We start from the raw sequence: 24,980 nt of genomic DNA on the forward strand, positions 1-24,980 counted from the left end.
TTCTATATAGAAATTCTTCAGCCATCATGAAGGGTAGTATGTATTTCTTTGAATTTAGATTACCATATTTGTTAAATGTTTAGGATGCTATTAACTTAGTTTCTGAACTATATTCAATTAAAACAAATAAAATGAATGTCTAACATAAGTAAAATCTAAGCATAGAGAATTAAACCAGTTAAAACAAAATATAATACAATAGTCATCCTATCTTCTCCATGTCTCCTATCATTTTTCATCAGTGTGCGATGGAAGTAATGGAACATTACAAGTAGAGAAGGAAAGAAATAGGAATTGTAATGAAGAAAGGGGAATACCTTTGAAGAAATGTACTCTGGTATTCTACATTTGTGAAGATAGAACTTTTTTTTTATTACTTTGTTACCATTTTTACTATATAAAATTGATTAAAATCATTAAAATATCTATTATAGATCCTCAAATAGAGAAGTTGACTACACATTTTTCTTTTTTTTTAAAGATTTATTTATTTATTTATACAGATTGATTGATTGATTGATTGATTAATTGATACAAGCACTGGGTACAGTCAGAAGCGCGGGAGGGTGAGAGAATTCACCAGAGCCAGAGCGGGGAGCAGAGCAGGCAGAAGGACTGAAGTACACTGCTGAGGGGAGCAGCGGGCGGCAGGAGACTTCTGCGCGCCATGTGGGACCCTCCTCCGGTGGCCGGGGAGCAGCCAGGGATCGAACTGGCGCTGCAGAGGCTGCGGGAAGCTTCGCAACCCAACGCTCAACCGCTGCGCCACCGGGGAGGCCCAACTACACATTTTTCTAAAACGTAATTTGCCTTTTCTTTGACCTTTTTTTTTGTTCCTTTCCCAGAGATGCTGCAAATACAATCTGTCAATTCCTACTAAAGAAGATCTAAATGTTCCATCTCTGTGGCTTATTTTTCATGAAAATACAATGGGAGGGAAAAGAAGTATAAATATTTCAGAGATACCAATTGTGGATTATAAAAGGTTAATTTTTAAAAAAATATTTATTTGTTTATTTATTTATTTATTTATTTTTATATAAGAACCGGGGTACAGACCAGATGCATGGGAGGGTGAGAGGATTCACCAGAGACAGAGTGGGGAACAGAACAGGCAGATCTACTGAAATACACTGCTGAGGGGAGCAGCGGGCAAGTCAGGAGAGGTCTGCTTCACCATGTGGGATTCTTGCTGGCTGGCTGGGATTGAACCCACACTGCAGAGGCTGCGGACAGCTTCACAGTGCAGCACTCAATTGCCTGTGCCACCAGGGAGGCCCAAAAAAGGTTAAACTTGATGCAGAAAAAAATAATGATTGTTTGGAAGCTATTGGCATAATGTAAAACATGAGTTAGCGTGTGTTAAGTGCCTCAAGGAAAATAGTGTGATATGAATGGCTGACTGACAGATGAGAACCTGCCCTGAGACAGGTACAGCTCTTAAAATACAACAAAGAGGGCCTCCCTGGTGGCACAAGGGCCTGAGCGCAGCACTATGAGGCTATCCATAGCCTCCGCAGCACTGGCTTGATCCTGGACCTTCCAGGGACCACTCCACATGGCATGCTGCTCCCCTCAGCAGTGTATTTCGGTGGGTCTGCCTATTCTGTTCCCTGCTCTGTCTCTGGTGAATCCTCTCACCACTTGCACCTCTGGCCTGTATCCCAATTCTTGTATGCATAAATAAATAAATCTTCAAAAAAAAACACAACAAAGAATAAGAGTCAAGGTCTCTGTTCTCATGAAGATTATGGTCCACTTGGAGGAGACAGACAAAGGATAAATAAATACACAATCTTAGAGAATATACAACCCCAGACCAGAGTTAAGAAAGATACAGAGAATATCAAAAGGGTTGTATAATACAGAGTGACTTCTAATAGTAGCTTCTGTATTCACCTTAAGAAGTGACAGTTTTTTTTTTTAAAAGATTTATTTATTTATTTATTTATACAAGCACTGGGTACAGTCAGAAGCATGGGAGTGTAAGAGAATTCACCAGAGCCAGAGCAGGGAGTAGAACAGGCAGATGGACGAAGTACACTGCTGAGGGGAGCAGCAGGTGGCAAGAGAGGTCTGTGTGCCATGTGGGACACGCTCCCTGAGGCCGGGGATCGAACTGGCACTGCAAAGGCTGCGGGCAGCTTTGCATCCCAGCGCTCAACCGCTGCGCCACCGGGGAGGCCCAAGAAGTGACAGTTAATTGAACATATGCCTGATAAGTACTCAGCCATGTGACAGTCACCATGAAGACCTCTGTGTGTGTGTGTGTGTGTGTGTGTGAGAGAGAGTCACCTTACTTAGTGAGTATGTTGCGAATTTGAAATGCATGAGAATTTCTGGTGATGCTAATAATTTAAACATTACTATTGGTATTTTTATTTGAGTAAATGAAGACATGATCAAATCTGAAAGAAAGAGAAAGTGTAAAGTCCCTTAACAGATATTAGTTAAGCAAATTTAAAAAATATATATATATAATATATATAAAAGCTCTAAAGAAAGTCACATTCATAAAAAAATATGCTGGATAGGAGGGTAGAGGCTTGAGTTTCAGAAGCAAAATATAGTTTGAATGCTGATCATGTACTGCTTTTTTAACCTGCATAATGAGTTTAGAATTTTTTTCTAACTTTGAAAGAAAACACTGGAGCTTTTAGAACAGGATAATATGATTTGACTTACATTTTTAAATATGACCTTCTTGGTTCATGGAAATTTTATGTTAGAAAGACTAAAGTTTGATGCTGGAAGCAGAGTTAAGGGATATTTATGAGAACCTGATTGTACTCATTGTTAGAATATAATAGAATAGTATAGAGTAAATTTATGGGAAATCCAGATTTCCATAGTGTCCAACACATGTTTAAGATTATATTTAGGCAATATGTGAAGCCGACAAGAAAACAGTTTTTATATGACTGGGATTTCACAGAGCACTTTATTCAGTGATAGTATTTAAGAGACAGGAGACCAGATAGATGGCATCAGCTCTGTACATGTATAGATGGATGGAAAGGAGAAGTGGGTACAGGATAAAGCTCTGATTCATGTCACTCTTAGAGTTAAAGACCAGTTGCCAGTCAAGGAGAATTAGAAGAAAACTCTGAGGTTTGAGAAAAATCACCCAACTTTTGTTGATATGGAAGCCAAGGAATGTGTGATGTCAAGAAGAGTGATTGAGGTTATAAAGCTTCTCAGTCATTTTGCTAGATGGAAGAAAAAGAGAAATAGGGCAACAGTTTAGAGGAAATGTTAAGGGGTATTAAAACATGTTTATAACGATGGGGAAATAGTCTGTTGCAAAGGGAATATAGATAAGAGAGAAGAGAAATGCTAAATCAAAACTGAAAAAATAACAAAATAAAATCAACACTTTTAGCAGAGTCATTGGTCACTGAGGGAAGCAGACATCTCCTGCTTGGCTAAAGAAGAGAGGCTCTTGGGCCTCCCTGGTGGCACAGTGGTTGAGCGCTGGGTTGAAAAGCTGCCCGCAGCCTCTGCAGCACCGGTTCGATCCCCCACCGGGGGGAGTGTCCCACATGGAGCGCAGACCTCTCTGGCCGCCCGCTGCTCCCCTCAGCAGTGTACTTCATCAGTCTGCCTGTTCTGCTCTCCCCTCTGGCTCTGGTGAATTCTCTCACCCTCCTGTACTTCTGACTGTACCCAGTGCTTGTATAAATAAATAAATGAATCTTTAAAAAAAAAAAAGAAGAGAGGCTCTTTCTGGCTTATCATACCATTGGATGATGTCACTTATGTGTGGAATATAGAAAAGTCAAACAAAATGTCGGACAGACAATATTAAAACCAACCCTTGAGAGCTGACCATAATCTGAGGCATGAGAGAAGGAGAGGAAGGGGAGGTGAAGGGTGGGAATGGGGAAGGAGAGAACAATGGACTGTAGAGGATGAATATGGGAGCTTTGGTGGTGGGAATGATAAGGTGACTACATCTGAGAGGGAAATGCTATACTGTGAAAACACGAGCAAGGTCTCTCTGTCCTCTCTGTGTGTGTCTCTCTCTATATATATAAATATGTGCCATCTATCTATATATATGGCATAATTTCAAAAAAAGGAAGACACTGTGTTTCCTTTTTTAATTATTATTTATTTAATTGTTATTGAAGTAAAATGTTTTACATCCTAGCAAGTGTTTTGGCTATATAGGATTTCCTACCTCAGGTAGGAAAAAAAAAAGAAGGAAAAAAAATGAGATGGGAATCTGTGGCTGTGGGTTGATGGAACATGGGCGTGGATATATTCAGTTCTTGAGTGACATTCTTATTCAATCCTTAAACTTGGGTCGTCATCATAGTTCTCTTTTGAGTTTACTCTTTCATAAATACTGACCATAGTATCTGGAGCCCACTTAAATATTTGGGTTTGTTTCATGTGTGTGTGTATGTGTGTGTTTGGTGTGTGTGTGTGTGTGGCAGGGTGCAGGGAGTGGAGGCGTGTAATCCAATAACTCCAAGATCCTCTGTTTATTGTGGCAGTTCAATGTACAGAGCCCTGGCTCATCCAGACTTTTCCTATATAAAAGGGACTCCGCAATTTCTGAACACCAATATGTTATTTTTTTAGCTACCTCTGCATATATTTTTTCTCAAATATTTTAACAGGCACATAATTTCAATTTGTAGGTCTTTTGTTTGTGACAGAGATGAATTAAAAACAACAACAACAAAAATGAACAAAGACTGAACATTTGCACTCATCTGCTTTCTCTAGTTTCCTACAGAGGATCTTTTATGTTGCTGGGTCAGCATTAACAACTGTTTTGCCCCGAAGGAGTGGAATAGTGAGAAAATCAGCAGGAAACCAAGAGGGACTACAATATTGCAGACAGTGAAATCAAGGAAGAAAAATCTATGAAGGTGAAAGGGTAAGAAAACAGCATCAGCTTGAATAGTGTGGATTCTTTTGGGAATCTGCAAAGAGGAATAAAAGAAGACAGAGAGAAAAAAAAATATGCAGATGCATTGATGAGGGGGATTTCGGTAAAGAAATGAATATGCAGAATTGTAAGTCACTGCTAACGTCTCTTTTCAAGAGAAATTTCTGGAAAGACCCATTCATTAATTAGAATGTTCTTGGAATCATTTTTGTTGTTTCTTTTAGAAGTGGTACTCTGCTGATTTCAAGAATGTTTTTATTATTAGTATTAAATTTTAATCTAAATTATTAGTATTAAATTAAATTTTAATTGGTTTAGTATTTGTTTGATGCACACTTGTACAATGTGGAAGCATAAGGTCAAGTGGATGAGACAAAAGGTGAATGCTATTCTACCCTTTCTTCAGCAGTGACCTCTGGTGGTAGAAGCAGACAGTGCATGCACTGTCCTGATAAGTGCAGAAAGGCAAGGATAGGCTCCATGTTACTCTATTGTTATGGAAACATTAATGAGGAAGTCAACATTTCCTTTTGAGGAATTGGGGAATTTTCAGAGGCACTTTTTTAGGGGAAGGAAAGTGTCTTTTAACTTAACCATTTCTGTTTAAGTCAGCATTCTTTGTGAGACAGGAGTCTAAAAGATGGCAACAGTTAAAACGGACATTGGTAGAATTTTCCTTTCCAAATGCACCATTTGAAGGCTCTGTTCAGTATTTAGAAAACACTAAGTATTGTCAGCTATGTAATCAGGAATGAAAATAGCCACGCTAAGCTTGATATTATTTTCTTTGCTTTATGCAGAGTACATTTGTTCATTATTAGATTTAAAATGTGTTGTGCCCACGTCGACCAGTGCAGCCCCCAAGGACACAGACAACCGATGCAAGGGCACAAAGGAGTTTAATACGGGCTCGAGACCGGGCCCTCGACACGCACCGATGCAACGGCAGAGGTCGAGAGCCCCGAACAGAGGAAGCTGGGACATTTTATAGGGTCGCGAGTGGCGGGAACTTTGAAAGAAGTTGGCAATTATTCATTGGCTACTACAAAGGCACTTTGGGCGCGCACGGTTACAGTTTCAAACTGATTGGACGGTTAGAGATGCTGTCCCATTTATGGACAGGACTGCCCTCATTGGTGGCTGGGGTGGTCTGCTTTTTCGTCACCAAGTGGAGTGAGGGTTGTGACTGCTGAAACTATCTCCGGAAAGCGGCAGGACAAGGACTAACATATCAAGGTGGAGGATATACAAAATGGCGAAACCTCAGCTAAGCTTGGTTTTACATTTCCCCTTTTTTTTTTTTTAAAAAAAAACGGCTAGTCAGTTAAGAAAATAACACAGCTACCAAGCCTTTTATCAGTTAGTTAGTCTCAGAATTATGGTTACGTTTAGTCACATTATGTGTCATTTTGTTGTTCATTCACAGGGTTATAGGTCCAGCAAAAGTTAAACAGTAGACCTTTCATAGCACTGTGAATGAACAAAGGTATAGGCTGAAAAACTCTCCCCCTTTTTACAGTGATTGTAACTTTTATTTTTAGGCGGCATTTGATTTAAACGCTTCCAACAGACCACCCTCCCTACTGTACCTGGACATCCATGGGTGGTGCCCTTAATCAGGGTCGCCACAAACAGAGGAACTCCCTTAAGGCTGCAAGCACGCTTACTAACATAGCACTTGCTCTGAATATGACCGAATATGCCTTTGGTGATGCACCGTCGGCAGGGATCCCAGTCAGCCCCGACAAGGAGAAAACAAAGGAAGGACAGTAGGTAGCCAACATTACAGTTTGGTGTCATTTTTCACGGCGTGGGCAGTGGTCTGGGAGCGATGGGTTGTAGCCGGGAGCGCCTGAAGAGTCAGCTTGAGTGGATTGGTGGGATGCTTCCGGGCTCGCCACTGCAGCTGGGAGTCGTCAGTTGGTGCCGTCTTGACGTGTGAGTGATGAACCCAGGCCGCGATGCCGTCCACTTTGAGTGCGGTGGGTGTGGTCAGGAGGACGATGTAGGGACCCTTCCACCGGGGCTGGAGGCCACGACCGTCGGTCTTGTGTCGGCGGACAAGGACAAGATCTCCAGGCTGAAATTTGTGGGCTGTCTGAGAAGGTCCTCCCCCTTCATAGAGCGCTCTGAGGCGGGGCCAGACCTCCTGGTGAGCCTGCTGTACAGCCCACACAGAAAGAAAAAGTTCACAATCAGAAGGCAAATCACAAGCTAACTGCGCACCGTGCGGTGTGGTTGGGGGGGCGGTTCCATAGATAATCTCGAACGGAGACAGACCCAGACGATAAGGGAATTGCGAGCCCGGAAGAGGGCATAGGGAAGGAGAGTCACCCAGTCCCCGCCAGACTCTAAAGTTAATTTAGTTAAAGTTTTTTTTAAAGTTCTGTTCATTCTCTCCACCTGCCCTGAACTCTGGGGCCGATAGGCACAATGGAGCTTCCACTCTGCTCCCAGGGCAGAAGCCACAGATTTTGATACCTGAGAGACAAAGGCTGGTTCATTGTCTGACCCAATGGTCACTGGAAACCCAAATCTAGGAAAAATGTTTTCCAACAGGATTTTGGCTACCACTCGAGCTGACTCACCTCTTGTCGGGAACGCCTCCGGCCATCCGGAAAACGTGTCCACCAGGACCAGCAGGTATCGATAGCCAAATTTACCTGGTCTTACCTCGGTGAAGTCTATTTCCCAATGGACCCCCGGGCGCGTTCCTCGCGGCCTCATTCCTGGTTCACCGGTTGTCTTGGTGGCGTTTACCATGGCACACGACTGGCAGGATGCCACTACTTGTCGCACGGTACAGGTTGCGTCCCGGACATGGAGGTTCCATTGCCTGATTAGAGTTAGAATTTTTCTCTCTCCCAAATGCGTGGCTCGGTGCAAGCACTGAATGAGATCAGTGGCCAAGTGTGCTGGCAAGATGGCCTTAGTTTCTTGGGTGTACCACCAGTGTCCCAAAGAAAAAGCACCCGGTAGAGACTGTATGTAGTCAAAGTCCATAGCACTATACTCTGGGTCTTTCGGCAGCTGCGGGTCCCCTGGGTCTGGGAGTTTTACTGTCAGGGCATCTACCGGCATTAGGGCAGCTTGGCGTGCTGCCTCATCCGCCCGCTTATTACCTTGAGTTGGAGTCGAGGAGTCCTTTTGATGACCTGGATGATGCACTATAGCCAGCTTACGTGGTAGCCACAGCGCTGCCAGGAGATCCATAATTTCTTGAGCGTTTTTAATGCCTTTGCCGTCGGAGGTTAAGAGCCCGCGCTCTCGATATATGGCCCCGTGTACGTGGGCCGTGGCAAATGCATATCTGCTGTCAGTATACACAGTTAAATTTTTTTCTCGAGCCAAGGTGAGAGCTTTGGTTAGGGCAATTAGTTCAGCCTTTTGAGCGGACGTCCCGGATGGCAAAGGCTCAGCCCATATGACTTCCTGCATGGACACCACTGCCGCCCCTGCCGCTCTTCGGCCCTCGTGGATAAAACTGCTCCCATCCGTAAAGCAAACCAGTCCGTCCGGCAGAGGGTTATCTCGCAGATCAGGGCGTAACCCTTGGACCTGGGCCAAGATATCAACACAGTCTAGATGGGCCTCCAGGTCAGGGGCAGGTAGGAGGGAGGCGGGGTTTAGCCCCGTGGGTGGCGAAAAATTGACCCTCTCTGGGTTGAGCAATAGGCTTTGGTAATGCGTGATTCGGGCATTACTCATCCACCTCTCTGGCGGCTGCCTGAGGACTCCTTCCACCGCATGGGGGGTGATTATGGAAGTAACTTGTCCCAGAGACAGTTTTTGGGAGTCCTTGAAAAGGAGGGCAGCCGCTGCCACCATGCGTAAGCACGGTGGCCAGCCGGACGCCACCGGGTCTAACTTTTTAGACAGATAAGCCACAGGACGCCTCCAGGGGCCCAAGGACTGAGTGAGCACCCCTTTAGCTATGCCCTTTGCCTCATCTACGAACAAATGGAAAGGCTTTGTAATGTCCGGAAGACCCAGGGCTGGTGCAGACAGTAAAGCCCTCTTTAAGGACTCAAAAGACTGCTGCATCTGGGGAGTCCACTGAAAAGTTACTTTTTCCCGGGTAGCCTCATACAAGGGTTGGGCCAGGTCTGCGAATCCAGGTATCCATAGCCGGCAAAACCCAGCAGATCCCAGGAACTCACGTACCTCTCTTTTGGTGGTGGGTGTCGGCAACTGTAAGACAGTAGCTTTTCTGGCTTCCGTCAGCCACCTATAACCGTTTTTGAGGCGGTAGCCCAGATAGATTACCTCGGGCAGGCAAATTTGTGCCTTTTTTGCGGAGACGCGGTATCCCATCTGGCCCAGTTTCGTCAGTAATTCGGCTGTTCCTGTTCGGCAGGCATGCTCACTTTCCGCTGCAAGTAACAGATCATCAACATACTGGAGCAAAGTTAGTTCGGGAAATCGGCTGCGGAATTTTTTTAAATCCTCATGAAGGGCCTCGTCAAAAAGGGTGGGAGAGTTTTTAAACCCTTGAGGTAACCTTGTCTAAGTTAATTGTCCACTGATGCCCCGTTCCGCATCCTGCCATTCAAAGGCAAACATTTCCTGGCTTTGGGGTGCTAGTGGTAGACTAAAGAAGGCATCTTTTAAGTCCAATACTGTGTACCACACATGAGTAGGTGGCAAGGCACTCAGCAAGGTATAAGGGTTTGGGACTGTGGGGTGGATATCTATGACCCGTTTATTTACTTCTCTGAGGTCCTGTACCGGCCTGAAGTCTTGCGAGTGTGGTTTTCGCACCGGTAACAAAGGGGTGTTCCATGACGAATGGCATGTTTTAAGGATACCACTGTCCAATAGCCTCCGAATATGAGGCGTTATTCCTGCCTTGGCTTCTGCAGGCATAGGGTACTGTTTTACCCGAATGGGTTCAGCCCCAGGCTTTAGCTGGACTATAATGGGTGGTCTGTGGGACGCCAGGCCAACGCCCCCGGTTTCTGCCCAAACATTCGAGAAAGATTCCATCCACCACCCAGAAAGGGGTGGGTGATCTGGCGCCACCAAAAGGCGGTACTCATCTTGAAGGGAAATCGTGAGGACGTGTAGGGGAGAGCCCTTAAAGTCCTTGATTTTGACACCTTCCTGTCCAAATGAGATTTGCGCTCCTACCTTGGTTAAAAGGTCTCTTCCAATTAATGGGTACGGGCATTCAGGAATTACAACGAAGGTGTGCGAGACCTGACCTTTTCCCAGGTCTACAGATCTTTTCGTGGTCCAGGGATACTGCTTGCATCCCGTAGCCCCTTGCACCCACGAAGTTTTACCGGAAAGTTTACCCAAGGGTTCCGTGAGGACTGAATGCTGTGCTCCCGTGTCCACAAGGAAATTAACGGGTCTCCTCTCCAATTTTAAGGTTAGCCGGGGCTGGGGGAGGGTCGAGCCCTGACGGTCCTAGTCACTGTCATCTCTTGTGCCCCCGAGCACCAGGACAGGAGTGTCAGAAACGGCGGGGTTGTTTGAGGTTATTCCCCGTTTCTTTGGGCAATGTTTGGCCCAGTGTCCTTTTTGAGTGCAGTATGCACATTGATCACGCTGTAGGGTCCTGCCTGTCCCTGTGGAGCTGGGGCGGCGGGAGGGGTGTAGCTTACCCGGGTCGTCCTTTTGAGTGACGGCGAACAGGATTCTGGCCATATCCCGAGTGTGGCGTGCGTTTTCAGCCGCCCTTACCTTCCGTTCTTCCTGGCGGATGCGGTCTTTTCTTTGCTCAGGAGTTTCACGGCGATTGTACACCTTTTCTGCCACCTCCATAAGATCTCGAATAGATTTTTCTCCCAGCCTATCTATTTTTTGTAGTTTTTGTTTAATGTCAGGAGCCGCCTGGTTAACAAAGGCCATTACCACCGCGGCCCTGTTCTCCGTTGCCTCCGGATCCATAGGAGTATATTGCCGAAAAGCTTCCATGAGGCGTTCTAGAAAAGCCGCGGGGGTCTCCTCCCTTCCCTGCTGCACATCCCCTACCTTGGCCAAATTGGTGGGCTTGCGGGCTGCTGCACGCAACCCTGCCATTAGAGTCTGGCGGTACACCCGGAGTCTCTCCTTACCTTCAGCCTGGTTAAAATCCCAGTCAGGTTGGGTCAAGGGAAACACTAAATCTATGCGGGCCGCGTTTGTGGTGGGTGTGCCATCTTCTCCAGGGACTAATTTCCTGGCGGCCGTCAGTATACGATTTCGCTCCTCAGTGGTGAAGAGGACCTGCAAGAGCTGTTGGCAATCATCCCAGGTGGGCTGATGAGTAAATAGAACAGTGTCTAGGAGATTAACAAGGTCTTTAGGGTTGTCAGAGAAACGTGCATTTTGTGCTCTCCAGTTGTAGAGGTCACTGGTCGCAAACGGCCAGTAGTGCATGGGCTGGTTGCCCTGCTCATTAGGCAATCCTGCCACACGCAGGGGCAGGACGGTGGAATCCGGGGAATTCGCCTTCACTGAGCGGGTGCCTGCCGCCGGACCCTGCCCACGAGCCCCGCCCGCCTCTGGGGGAGGGTGGTCAGCCGACCGCAGGAGTTGGGGAGGGTTACTACAAGGGTTATGATAGGGTGGTGGAAATAGAAGTTCCTCCGGGGTAGAGTCTTGGAAAACCGCAGGTGCCGACGGGGTGTTGGGGTGGGACCCAAGCAGTTTAGCCGGCAGTACGGGTTGTGCCTGTAACGACAAAAATGGCTTTAACCAAGCAGGGGGGTTCTGGACTAGATCTTGCCAGACTAAGATATACGGGAGTTGGTCAGGATGTCCGAATTTTCTTTCACTGGTGATGATTTTTTTTACGCGACGGACAATCTGTAAATCAAAAGTTCCCTCCGGGGGCCAACCAACTCTGAACTTCGGCCACTCTGAGGAACAAAAGGTGATTAGAGGGGATTTTTTTATTTTTACACTGAGGTCCGACCCTCTGGACCTGACATCTTTAAAATGCTGTAAAACAACGGATAGAGGGGTAGATGGTGATTGACCCATGATGACAAATGCTAGAAGTACAGTGGCTGTCGTCACAAGAAACAGGCCAAAGACTGATTTTTCAAAAGGCCCCCAAAAGGGGTATCTGCTTCCCCGCAAAGGGTGTGGCCTTCCTAACATGTGGTCCGGGGACGTCTCCCGCGGTCCACGCCGGCGGCTTTCAAGTGCGTCCACTTAAGCCTGACCCGGCTATTGAACAGATTTTCAGGTTTGCAAACAATTACAGCTTTTACAGGTACAAAGTACAAAAGATACAGGTACTAAGTACAAAACAGCTTCTACAGGTACAAAGTACAAAAGATACAGGTACTAAGTACAAAACAGCTTCTACAGGTACAAAGTACAAAAGATACAGGTACTAAGTACAAAACAGCTTCTACAGGTACAAAGTACAAAAGATACAGGTACTAAGTACAACTACAGGTCTGCAGACTTGAAGCTTACCTGGGCGAGTGTTGGAACTCACCTGCGCGCTTTAGAACTCCTTTCGGTTGCTCGGCAGTTGGGGTCTGCACTCGTCGATCCCGGACGAGCCCCCAAAATGTTGTGCCCACGTCGACCAGTGCAGCCCCCAAGGACACAGACAACCGATGCAAGGGCACAAAGGAGTTTAATACGGGCTCGAGACCGGGCCCTCGACACGCACCGATGCAACGGCAGAGGTCGAGAGCCCCGAACAGAGGAAGCTGGGACATTTTATAGGGTCGCGAGTGGCGGGAACTTTGAAAGAAGTTGGCAATTATTCATTGGCTACTACAAAGGCACTTTGGGCGCGCGCGGTTACAGTTTCAAACTGATTGGACGGTTAGAGATGCTGTCCCATTTATGGACAGGACTGCCCTCATTGGTGGCTGGGGTGGTCTGCTTTTTCGTCACCAAGTGGAGTGAGGGTTGTGACTGCTGAAACTATCTCCGGAAAGCGGCAGGACAAGGACTAACATATCAAGGTGGAGGATATACAAAATGGCGAAACCTCAGCTAAGCTTGGTTCCACAAAATGTTTTCAGCATTTTAAACACCTAGAACGTGTTAAATGATCATTCCCATTTTTACTTTTAGTTATCAAAGAGTTGTCTCTTAACAAGTTGCTGTCATTATTAGAAATTTCTGACTGTGGGCCTACCCTGGTGGTGCAGCGGTTGAGCGCTGGGTTGCTAGGCTGCCCTCAGCCTCTGCAGCGGCAGTTCGATCCGCGGCCACCGACGAAGGTCCCACAAAAAAAAAAAAAAAAAAAGAAAGAATAAAAAAGAAATTTCTGACTGCATTATTTTAATATATGCACATTTTTCTTTTTTATCACCTTAAAGGAAGTTTGTTACTAATAATTAATATAACTTTATATCAGTTTTGTTCAGTGCTGAAATCTTTCTACCTAATGCAGTAGGAAATGCTTGTGGTTGGCAAACAATAGAGGCTAAATAAATGTTTATCTGATACATGGACATGTGAATCTTGGTTTCTCTCTTACTGCCTAGTATAATAGTGCATTGCATTTAGGAGACCCTCAAGTATACATTGACTTAAATTGATCACCAGCGTTCTAATGAGTCATATGAACAGATGTGGATGACAAAATTTAGATTGAAATCATCTCTCTACTTATGTTCAATGACTCTTCAGTTCCAATCTAAAAACCATAATTTTACAACAATGTAAGTTTCTGCATCTCAGCATATCACTTCATTGGTGAATTTGAACTTCTCACCATATTAGTGAAAATTTCAGTTGAATTAATATATGAGTTTGCAAAATGAAGGAGAGTTGAAGAAAGGAAATCGTATCAGGTAGTCCTTAAAAATAACTATCATAGCTTATTATGGTGCTTAAAATATATCAGACATGATATAAAATCCATGAAGAAAATAATTAAACATAGGGTAGATATGGAACAACAATGTTAGAATGACCCTTTATGTCACCAAAATACCAAAACATGAATATTCTAGCATTAAGAAAGTCAAAATGATCTTTTTAAACTAGCACTTGATTTCTAAAATGTAAATAATAATGACATTACATAATGAATTAGGTATGAAAATCTGAAAGATAACAGATACAAAAATGGTGAGTCTGTGCTAATTTTTTTACAAATTAGAAAAAAATGGAGAAAATAATAAATACAGATTTGTTAGCAGCTGTTCTACATTTTAAATCATGAAAGCAAATGATTGAAAATAATTTTATCATTTTAATGATTAATTTACTAAAAATAGTAGCCATTACATGAAATAATGCACACTGATAAGATTTAGAAATGCTGCTTAGTTTTTACTTCAACATGTGAACTTTACAACCTATATCCCAGGTCTCTATTACATGAGGAGTCCATTCAATCAAAAAGCTCAGAACAACTTTCACTTCACTTGTCAGAGTTTTCAACTTGAAATTTTGTCTCATATAGCTGCTGTCAAAGCTTGACAATTGATATTTGAAAGGTTTGACCTAAGGGACATTTATTTCTATAGGTCTCTAAAGTTTGCCTTTCTAAGAGGGCAGAGAGGTAACTGGACTCTATTTCTCTATTCTTCATAAAAACACTTTCACTGAACTAGGATTGAACATTTGTCTTGAGATCTTTTTTATAATTGGTTGCCCTAAGAAGAAAATCATTTTATGTTGCAGATACCTCCTATTATTGGTGTACAGCATGTCTTACACATAGAACTTGATATTAAACTGTCTTTAATATTGATGTGAGGTATATTTTGGTTTATTCTCTTATCCTTTCATTTTTCCTTGTTAATGAACTCTGATTTCTCATAACAAATAATATAAATGATATAACTCATTTTGTCTTTTTACCTCATTTTCTAGGAAGCATTATACTGAGTTTAATGTTCACTTTATTATCTTTTTTTTTGCTTTAGATGCTTTAATGTTAAGCATGATTAAGCTCTAAAATTAAATACAACCTCAATTAAATCTAGTTTACTCAGATTTTGAAATTTAAATTTTTAGTATTTTTTTTTTTTTTAAGGATTGATTTATTTATACAAGCACAGGGTACAGTCAGAAGCGCGGGAGGGTGAGAGAATTCACCAAAGCCAGAGCAGGGAGGAGAACAGGCAGAAGGACCGAAGTACACTGCTGAGGGGAGCAAGCGGGCGTCAGGAGAGGTCTGCGCACCATGTGGGACCCTCCTCCGATGGCCAGGGAGCAGCCGGGGTGTGAACCGGTGCTGCAGAAGCTGCTGGCAGCTTCGCAACCCAGCATTCAATCGCATACAAACCAATTTTTGGTTTTGTTAAAGTCTATTCTGTATAAATAGCCAACAGTATATCACATTAAAAAACAGACTTTATCTATCTAATATATCTTTCTCTCTCTTTCTCATCTTCTCTTTCTCTATCTCTATTTCTCTAACATCTATGTAAGACTACCACATGCACTTAAGTGTGACTTGACTTTATGAACTGGATAACATTTTAGATTCTTTAGATATAAATTTGCATCCTGGCTCCCCCCATTTATTAATTGAACTTATCATCTCATCTTGAGTAACTGATCTAAATGTCTAGGCCTTTATAAAACATACTAAATAACAGTATTTAACAAAAATTGCTATTAGATATTCCCAAAGAGGCATGAGGTGAAACGACTGGAATTTTAATACAAGGACTATCCTTTCAATGCTATCTACTGTGCTCCATATGCAGAAATTATAACCTTTTTTTGCTAAAACTATGGCTCATCTAAGCATTTAAACAAAGTTTGAGAATTAATATCTTTTTAGAGTCATTCATATACCATAAACCATTTATTATTCAAAAGCAAAATAATTTCATGTTTATTAAAAGAATTCTGGTAATAGGAGATATTCCCATTCCTATCTGTGATTCACACTTTATCTGTGATAAAGGAATCAAATTATTCATTTTTATCACTGTGTCGATTCATAGTTTTAGGTCCTTGGCTCCAATTTCAATGTAAAATTAGAGTATTTTAACAAAATGCTATTCTGGAAACTTAATCCTGGTGAGTACCTTTATGAAATGAAAGCTTACCACCAATAACTTGTGATTGTTTAGAGATGAAATTAATCACTAAACCATATAAATTGTACCTTATTAATATAGTCACAACATTCTAACATGGAAAATGAATGTATCTCTTATTTCTTAAATTTATTTTTTCCTGCATGAATATATGTTGACCCCTTGAGTAAAATATTTAGGAATATACTTTTAATAGGTCATTAAAAATAATATGTATGCTCTGCAGAGACTACACTGTCATTATTTGGAGATTCTTAATGAGAAGATCAAGACACAGAGAGGTTTGTAATTTGACCAGGACCATTCAGCTTGTAGGATGGATGGAATTCACAGTTATCTGTCTCAAAACTCCATGCTCTGAGACATTAAGCTATACTAGCTCCAAAATACATTGTGCTGCTCTAAATATAAGATACAATTTAGAGCAAAAGTAATGGAGAGGGAATTTGAAGGTCATTCTTTTTGCTTGGTCTCTGCTAATAACTAATGCCTGCCTGGGAGGCACACAATATGTTACTTCACCACTAAAAGGCTCAATTTCCTTTCTGCATTTAATTATGAAGTTGAGACATGTGGTCTCTAAATTCCTCTCTGGTTATCAAGTCTTATTGCATCCATGGAGCTTTGCTCCCATGTGTGCTAATATGTGGGTGTAATAACAGTCACCTCAGTTTTCTCTGATTCTTTGCCCTGTGTTGAGAACATTGTCCTGCAAAAGTCTCTTAGATCTTAAAGAGGTATCTTAATTGTGGTCAGAATCCCAGGATTTCTTCCAGCATTTTGTGGTTAATATTTCCTTTCTTTCATACCCTGACATGCATATGTTATTCAAGGCCTCTTCCCAATTACTAACCCCTATAACTGATGACTTAAAAAAAAATCTTTCAAATCTCTTATATTAACCAATGCCAGTGCCTGTACCATTGTCCCAAAGGAAGAGGGAAGCAGCAGGGCTATTTTTTCCCACATGATTCTTCTCCCTAAGGGTTAGTCAAATGTTTATTTATTTTTATGCAAAAATTTGGTTTATTAAAGTATGATCAAAATAGTGTTTATATAGATAAGTTGCTATGGGATAGCCAACATTTAAAATGTTGTATATCACATATGCTAGTTTATGTTATCATGTTCTTTTAATTGACAACATAAAATTCAATGAATTCTCACTGAGTATTTTAAAAGAATAATGCTAATATTATTTTTATTTTTAATAATACTAATTTTATTTTTTGCAATTTGATTTTTTTTTTATTTTTTTATTTTATATTTTTTACATCATTTTTCATTTTTGCACAATGTATGCATTTTCATCTTGCTTATATTCCTCATACAATTTCCACTCCCAGGCAAATGTTTATTTAATTCAATGTTAAAATTGCCTTGTTTTCTAATGTAGGCCAATTGTCTATGAACTTATCTTTTGCACACCCTCTATTCTGTTAATATGTGTTTATCACAAATATCCCAGTCATTCCTGCAAATCAATCCAAAACAGGTCATCATTACAGATTAATATGCTTAGACATACCAATAACAAAATTCTGTTTGACTATTGCATTAAGAAAACTGTCTCCATGCTGTATAGACCAGACCTACCATGAACCACTAGCCCTTGTTGCCTTTTATTTTATGTGATTTAGTAATTCAGAATTTGGGCTAAAAACAAGTCTCTGTATTGGGCCAAGACATACCAGTAAAGACATGAATAGTGAATTCATAAACTGTTAGAACAGTATAATGATTAGAATATCCTTTAGGATTAGTTAGAGCTTGATTATAATTCAAGTCTTTCACTTAATACCTCAGTGACCTTAACTCACTTGCATCTCTGGAGTTTCATTTATAAAATGGGGGTAATTTTATATGTGAAGGAGTTGTGAATTCCAAAACATGTATAAAATATATATTTGAGTGCACACAAAGAGAAATAAAAAGGATCACATGATTGGATAAGTAAAGTCATTGGCCTCTCTTATTACTGTCTTTTCTCTTCAGGAAATTTCAAACTAACTGATAATCTATATCATCTGACTAATACATGGGAAACAAAAAAAATATTTGTATAAAAATCTGTATACAAAATGCATTTCCAGTCATCAATATTTTGTTTTATATCCCTGTTAAAACTGAAGTGTAAAATAGCATAATAATTTGGTAGTGTTGATTCTTTAATAATAAAACAACAACAAGGTGGTTAGTCCACAAACATGATGATCCTGTATCTCTAGAGTGAGGACCATCTTTCTCCATGCTGACAGCCACATCAGGAATCCAGCAGTAAAATTCAAAACAGATATTGAATCTCAGTATGTCACCCAGCCAGACATTTTATTTTAAAAACTTTTGCCTAAAATGAGTGAAATTTGAAACAAGATTTTTTTTTTACTTCTGAGTATTTAAAAATATGATTTAGAAAACTGTCCTATAAATAATCTTTGTTAAAAAATAGATATAACATACCTAAAAGTAGACACAACTATAAGGAAGAAGTATCTAAAATGCCAACTTAGTCAATTTTTCATAAACAAATGCATTAGTGTCTGCAGACGTTTGTAATTTTTATCTTATTGCCCTATGACTCAGGCATTAATTACTAATGTGTTTACTTCAGGAAGCTGTGAGTATAACTTTTAAAATAAGTGTAAGCTCTTACAAATTAGCTTTCATAAAATGTTAATTTATGATTTATCAATATGCCTGTAATAATATTTTTACAAATATATTGAACTAGGGTACGTAATGCAATAAAGTGCTAAGAGACATATTTCATAAATTTTCTATGAATGCTCTGAAAACCAATATCATTTTTTAATATTTGCAATAAGAGGATTCACTTGGAAAGACACATTTAGATGAGTCTTTCATTTAAAGTCTTTCATTAAAGATTCATTTAGTCTGAGTAACATCAAAAAAAGCATAAATAAGGGACATCCCCGGTGGCGCAGTGGTTGAGCGCTGGGTTGCAAAGCTGCCCACAGCCTCTTCAGCGCCGGTTTGATCCCCGGCCAGAGGGCGAGGATCCCACATGGCACGCACACCTCTCCTGCCACCCGCTGTTGCCATCAGCAGTGTATTTTGTCAGTCTGCCTGTTCTGCTCTCCGCTCTGCTCCCGTGCTTCCGACTGTACCCAGCACTTGTATAAATAAATAAATAAATCTAAAAAAATAAAAAAAAAAAAAATTAATAAAACCATTGTTTCTGCTGACTGTGTTTGTGTGTCTGTGTGTCTAAGGATTTAAAAACTATTTTCATGTGTACAATATATAATTAAATTCTGTCCTTGGAAAATTTACTCTGAATCACAGATAAACACAAATGTAAAGCTTAAAAATACACATAAGATTAAAAAAGGAGGAAGTAAAAAATATGACTATTAGTAAAACTAGTCAAATTTTGTAATCAATAACAAAGAAGAAAATAGCCACTTATGTTTCATTCATGAAAACAGAATGCTTTATTCAGGAAAATCACTGGATTCATATATAGAATTCAAATTTTCTGTTACTATCACAATACAAAGTCTTCTATAACTTTGTCTTTATTATGTCCTAAAACTTCTGATATTTAGCAAGTAAAAAAATTAATAAGGTTCAGTAATTTCAAAATAAAAATTAATATACCATAATTATATTGAAATCAAACTGTCAAAAATTTAAAAATTGGGAAAAAAGTAAAACTTTGGACATCTGTTTTTTTCCTAAATTTGATCAAGGAGATTCATAAAATATTGAGCAAATTCACACATATTTATGACCTGGTTTCTACAGTATTAAAATGTATTTTCTATTCTAATCCAACTCAAGTATTCTAGGAATTTAAATATTTGGTCTATTTACTCAGTCTACAGTGTTGATACCTGATTGGAAGTTTCCTAGTGTTACCTCAATGAAAAGAATAAATTACTAAAAAATAAAAAAAGAAGCCCATCACAGTTTGAGCAGCTAAAAGATAAAGAAATTTAATATTTAAATATAATTTTGAAGAATCTTATTAGATCTAAAAGAAAATAATAATAAAAATGTGAATTCTAAAGTTTGCTTACATATCTCCCTAGTCCATGCCCAGAATGGCAGAGGCCTTGTGAACCCACATAAGATCCCACCAGATCCACCTAGTGGTGAGACCCTGGAAAAGTGCCAGGGAAAGAGCCATAACAGCCAGAGACCTCATAACTTATAGTAAGACCATTAAAGCGCCTGCCCAAAGTGACAGAGGTCTGACACCTTCCCATAAGACCCTGCCAGTATATCATAGATGAGCCAGAATCCTTGAGTTGGCTCCTAAGACACTGCTAGCACCTGCTCAGTATGTAAAGACGCTTAACCTGCACTAGAGTAGATGCCAGAGTGGCTGGAGGCCTCCCAACCTACCATGAGCTCTCACTAGTACCTCCCAGGTAAGCCATAGCTTTGTAACCTTCCAAGAGACCTCATCAGCTGCTTGCTCAGGTGAGTCCTCTGACTAGTGAAGGGTAGGAGCCACATCCAGAGGGAACCCCACATATAGCAGCAGGGTCCCAAACCCAATAATGGGAAGAAGGAAAAAAAAAGGGGCAAATGACAACATTAATACTCAAAGGAATAGTATAACACAGAGAACAGATCTCTAGAAGCCAACTCTAAGATTTATAAGATATATTCTCCCTATGAGATATAGTTTAATATTGCAAAGATAAAGAAATTAAAAGAAATGGAAGAATACTCAGAAAGAAAAATAAATGTCCTTAGAAATAAAAACCATTGAAATAGAGACAGAAAACAAAGCTCTAAATAAAATAAAAATGGAATTTCAAGATTTCAAAAGAGATATACAGGAGATAAACTATTAGTAGACAGTCGTGGAAATAGATGAAGTGGAGGAATGAGTCAGTGTAATTGAGATGCAAATGTAGGAAAAAAAAAAACAGAAAAGGAAAGAGGAAAATGAAATAAAGAGAAAGAGAGAGAAGATTTTCCTGGTGGCACAAGAGGTTAAGATGCAACCTATGAAACTATCCATAGCTATTCAGCAAGAGTTCGATCCCTGCCAGGGATCTACCCACATGGCACAGCAGACCTCTCTTGACTCACCTTCTGCTCCCCTCAGCAGTGTATTTCAGTCAGTCTGCCTGTTCTGTTCCCTGCTCTGTCTCTGGTGAATCCTCTCACCCCACTCCACACACATCTGGCCTGTACCCCGATTCTTTTATGCATAAATAAAGAAATCGAGAGAGAGAGAGAGAGAGAGAGAGAGAGAGAGAGAACAAGAGAAAGAATTATCAGACTACATGAGAAAAGGTGACATAACAATAATGGGAATACAAGAGGGGGAAGAAAGAGCGAAAGAAGCAGACAATGTTTTTGAAGAAGCAATGGAGGAAAACTCCTAGAATGTAAAGGGAATAAATATACAAATCCATGAAACTAAATGAAACCAGCATACCTAAATAAAGTGAGACTGACACAAACACATATAGTAGTAAAACTTGTAGTTTTACTACAAGTTCAGGAAAAAAAGAAAGAATTGGAAATGACAATGGGGAAAAAGCAGATAACCTATAACCTATAAAGGTCCCCCAATCAGACTAACATCAGACTTCTTTGAAGAAACACTATGAGTGAGGAGAGAATGTAATTGTTTGTTTTAAATATTTCAGATAAAAAACTGCCAGCTGAAAATATTTATTCTTTCATACTCTCCTTCCACATGAGGGAGGGATAAAGACCTTTTTGTGAGACTTAAAAATACAATAAAGTAAAATTGACTCTTATTGTTTCATTTTATTTTACTGGTTATTTTATTGATTTTTAATTTTTTTTAAGATTTATTTATTTATGCATATAAGAACTGGGGTACAGGCCGGAGGTGAGGGTTGGGAAGGGGTGTGAGAGAATTCACCAGAAACAGAGTGGGGAGCAGAACAGATGGATCTACTGAACTACACTGCTGAGGGGAGCAGCGGGCGAGACAGAGAGGTCTGCTGTGCCATGTAGGTCAGCTCCCTGGCCAGGAATAGAACTCCTGCCTGTGGCTGGTGATACTTTGATAACACTGAGACTTAACCCCTGTGCCACCAGGGAGGCCCTAACTCTTTTTAATAAATTACACTTATTTTCTCTCTTCAGGTTTGAGTTATTTAAATTTTAGTTTCATTTGTTTACTTTTAATAATGTCTTTAGCCATGTCCTGTGATAGGAAACTACTTCCAATACACTCTATAAGGTGTTACTATTGCTTCTGCTTTCTCTTTGACCTAAAAAAATCGGACTTTCTGATAAAAGATATGGGCACTCTTCTGCTGTTTCCCTATGGTGAATATCTTGTGTACACTGAGGGTCCTGAAAGTTGTGACATTATATGTAGTGAGGACTGGCCTTGGGCACTTGAGAATAAAGATACCACACAGATGAAGGTCATTTTCTGGAATTCTAGATAAATAACTTTGAACACAGCATGAAATATTAATAGGATAAAGAGAAATTCAGTGATAAATGAAATTAACAAACAAAAGGGGTAGTAAGTGCTACACACTTACTTAGATGCTCGGTACTTACCAAATCTTTTCTTATTTAATTTCATAACAAACTTATTTAAGTGGAGATGTTAAATTACATAACAGAAGTCACATTTGTGTTAGACCACTATTAAAATTCCATAGAGTGACTTTTATTCAAATGTGAAATGTTCTTTCATTTCTGCGTAGCTTGTATGCTATGTGTTTACTCTGATGTTTATATGATTTTGAATTATGAAAAGGAAAAGTTTAAATAAATAGCACAGCATTGAACAACATTCATACTAAAAAGAATAGTGTCATATTTGATTTCTTTCTCTTCCCTCCTTTTCCTCCTCCTTTTTCTTTTTGCTTTTACTTCTTAGAAAATGATTATCATCTGCTTTTTCCACCAGAGTGTGAACTCTTCAGAAGTTAAGATTCTTCTTTTCATCTTTTCTATCCTCCTTCCACTGAGAAGAGTACATATAAAAGCCATCCAATAAATTATTGATCAAAGCACATATGGATAACTGAATGAAGTAATTTTTGCACTGGCTGATATGTCCATGAGTACATTTCCTTATTGTGTACTAGATACTATATTAGTTAATACAAACTCGATTCACATAAAGAATTGATTCCCTCATTTCATAACTCGGAAAACTGAAGCTTTAAAAGCTTAATTGTCTATGATAATATACTGCTAAAAGTGGCAGAACAGTTTGAAATAAGTCATTTCTATTTCTAAAATCTGGGCCTGTACTAGTGTGTCATGCCACCTTATAAATAATCTCTTTTTATGTTCTGATTATGGAAATATGATGAAGTCATAGATCTAAATAACAAAATCTTATTAACCTGTCAAATCATAATGAAGACACAAATAAGAATAAAGTAAATCACATGTAGTGATTAATATGATTTCATATTAATATAATAATTTAAGAATTAGAAATATGTTAGTCTCAATTCAAAGTGATGCTTTGTGGGGGTAGAAATTTTATTTATTTAAAATATAAACTACTTAAAACAAAATGTTTATAGTTATGTAAAATATAATTTATTCCAAAGAAAATTTCATGATGATTTCAATTATTATCAATGTAGAGAATAAATAGAATATTATAGAAAAATGTGAATACAAATTTTGATAAAATTGAGAAAAATATTGGTTTGTAACAGTAGGCTCACAGTATTGAGATAGATATTTTTACCTTCTCATTTGTTTTCTGTCTCAGCATCTTCAAATTCCATGTTGGCTGATCCAATTCTAGAACAGACTAGGTGACTACAAATAGCTATAATCTACGATTAAGGCAATTTTTATATGTAGCCATTAATAGAATGTAGTAAAGTCCTTACTTTCATTTCATTTAGTATTTATGTTTTCTGACATAGGCCCACTCTTAAGATTAGCATATAAGAAGGTGGGTGAGCTAATATTATGTTCATAGGATATTGCCATAAATTTTAAAAATAATGTTCAGTTATGCATATATAATGCTTATGTAACTGTACCTTGCAGCTTCTTGCATAATTAGGCACATTGAATAGAATGTATCAAAGTATAGCATTCGTTTCACTCTCTCCAAAAGAGATAAAACTTGGGAGAGTCACTATGTGTATAATTTCCCAAGAATTTTTAATTCCAACATCCAAACTTTATTTGAGGCAAAACTATTTACTTTAAAGAAAGAGTGAATCTTGTGTTAAAACATAATCATTTTAGAAAAGGGGCGGAGCAACATGGCGGCGAGGAGACGCTGCGAGTAAGATCTCCCATTAAAAAAAGTGAATAGGGAGGAAAAGCGGCAGGTCCCAGTGAGAACTGGGACACGGAAGATAAACGGGTGACGCCAGCAAACTGCCCGAAGAAGAAAGTGGCCATAAAAGAGGACCAGAAGGGAGGGAAGCGCAGAACCCTGCTCCCCTCCCCCGCCCACAGAGGCGGCACTCTCCGACCCGCAGAGAGGAGGAAAACAACAAACCAAAACGGCCAACAAGAGCAAGCGACGCAGCAAGCAGGACTGTGAGTGGAAAGGAACTATTGCAGCCACCACACCCCGTGAACGGGAGCTGAGGCAAACCCTGCAGGATCCGCCGCGGCGGTGAGCGAAGGGCTCCGGGCGCCATTAGAGAAGAACAAAGACCCCGGGAGACGCGCACACAGCCCGGGCTGCCGGTAAGCTGGCACGGGAAAGCGGCGCGCTTGGCGCGCTTGAAAAGAAAACGCGGACCGGGATCCCGGCTGCCCAGGTCCCCGCGCCTGCGACCTAGGCTTGCGGGGAGACGTGCGGAGGCCCTCACAGGGGTGAAAGTCCCTCCCTGAGTGAGCAGGAACCAGGCGCCCAGGCACGGGAGCAGTGCAAAAGGCGCCATTCCCGCGCCACTGAACTGGGCTACAGCCCGCGTCCTGGACCTGAGGGCTTTGAACTGAGACCCGGGGCACGAAAATTCGGGGCGTGGGTTCTCCACGACGGTGGGGCACAAGGCAGACACAGCACCCCAAAGCTGTTGAGGTTTACCCTACCATTCCCGCTCTGTTCCCTGTCCCACGGGGTGGGGGGGGGCGAAAAACAGCCCCCCAAGGACAATAGGAGAGATCTCTGGCACCACCTAGCGACCAGGGAAAAA

The 24,980-nt window shown here is 40.7% G+C and overlaps 1 protein-coding gene across 1 annotated transcript in view; it reads right to left on the bottom strand.

Moving 5' to 3' along the window:
• Positions 1-6,619: 6,619 nt before the first annotated feature.
• LOC119258199 (uncharacterized) overlaps positions 6,620-24,980 on the bottom strand; it is a 54,028-nt gene continuing 35,667 nt past the window's right edge. The window contains 5 exon segments of the mRNA XM_054701119.1: positions 6,620-7,198; positions 7,201-7,885; positions 7,979-10,230; positions 10,513-10,666; positions 10,763-11,751. Of these exon segments, the coding sequence (XP_054557094.1) occupies positions 6,687-7,198; positions 7,201-7,885; positions 7,979-10,230; positions 10,513-10,666; positions 10,763-11,751 (4,592 nt within the window). The 3' untranslated portion in view covers positions 6,620-6,686.

Source organism: Talpa occidentalis, unplaced genomic scaffold (genome assembly GCF_014898055.3).
Source record: "Talpa occidentalis isolate TD23 unplaced genomic scaffold, MPIMG_talOcc4v2.1 talOcc4.4, whole genome shotgun sequence".
Taxonomy (NCBI): Eukaryota; Metazoa; Chordata; class Mammalia; order Eulipotyphla; family Talpidae; genus Talpa; species Talpa occidentalis.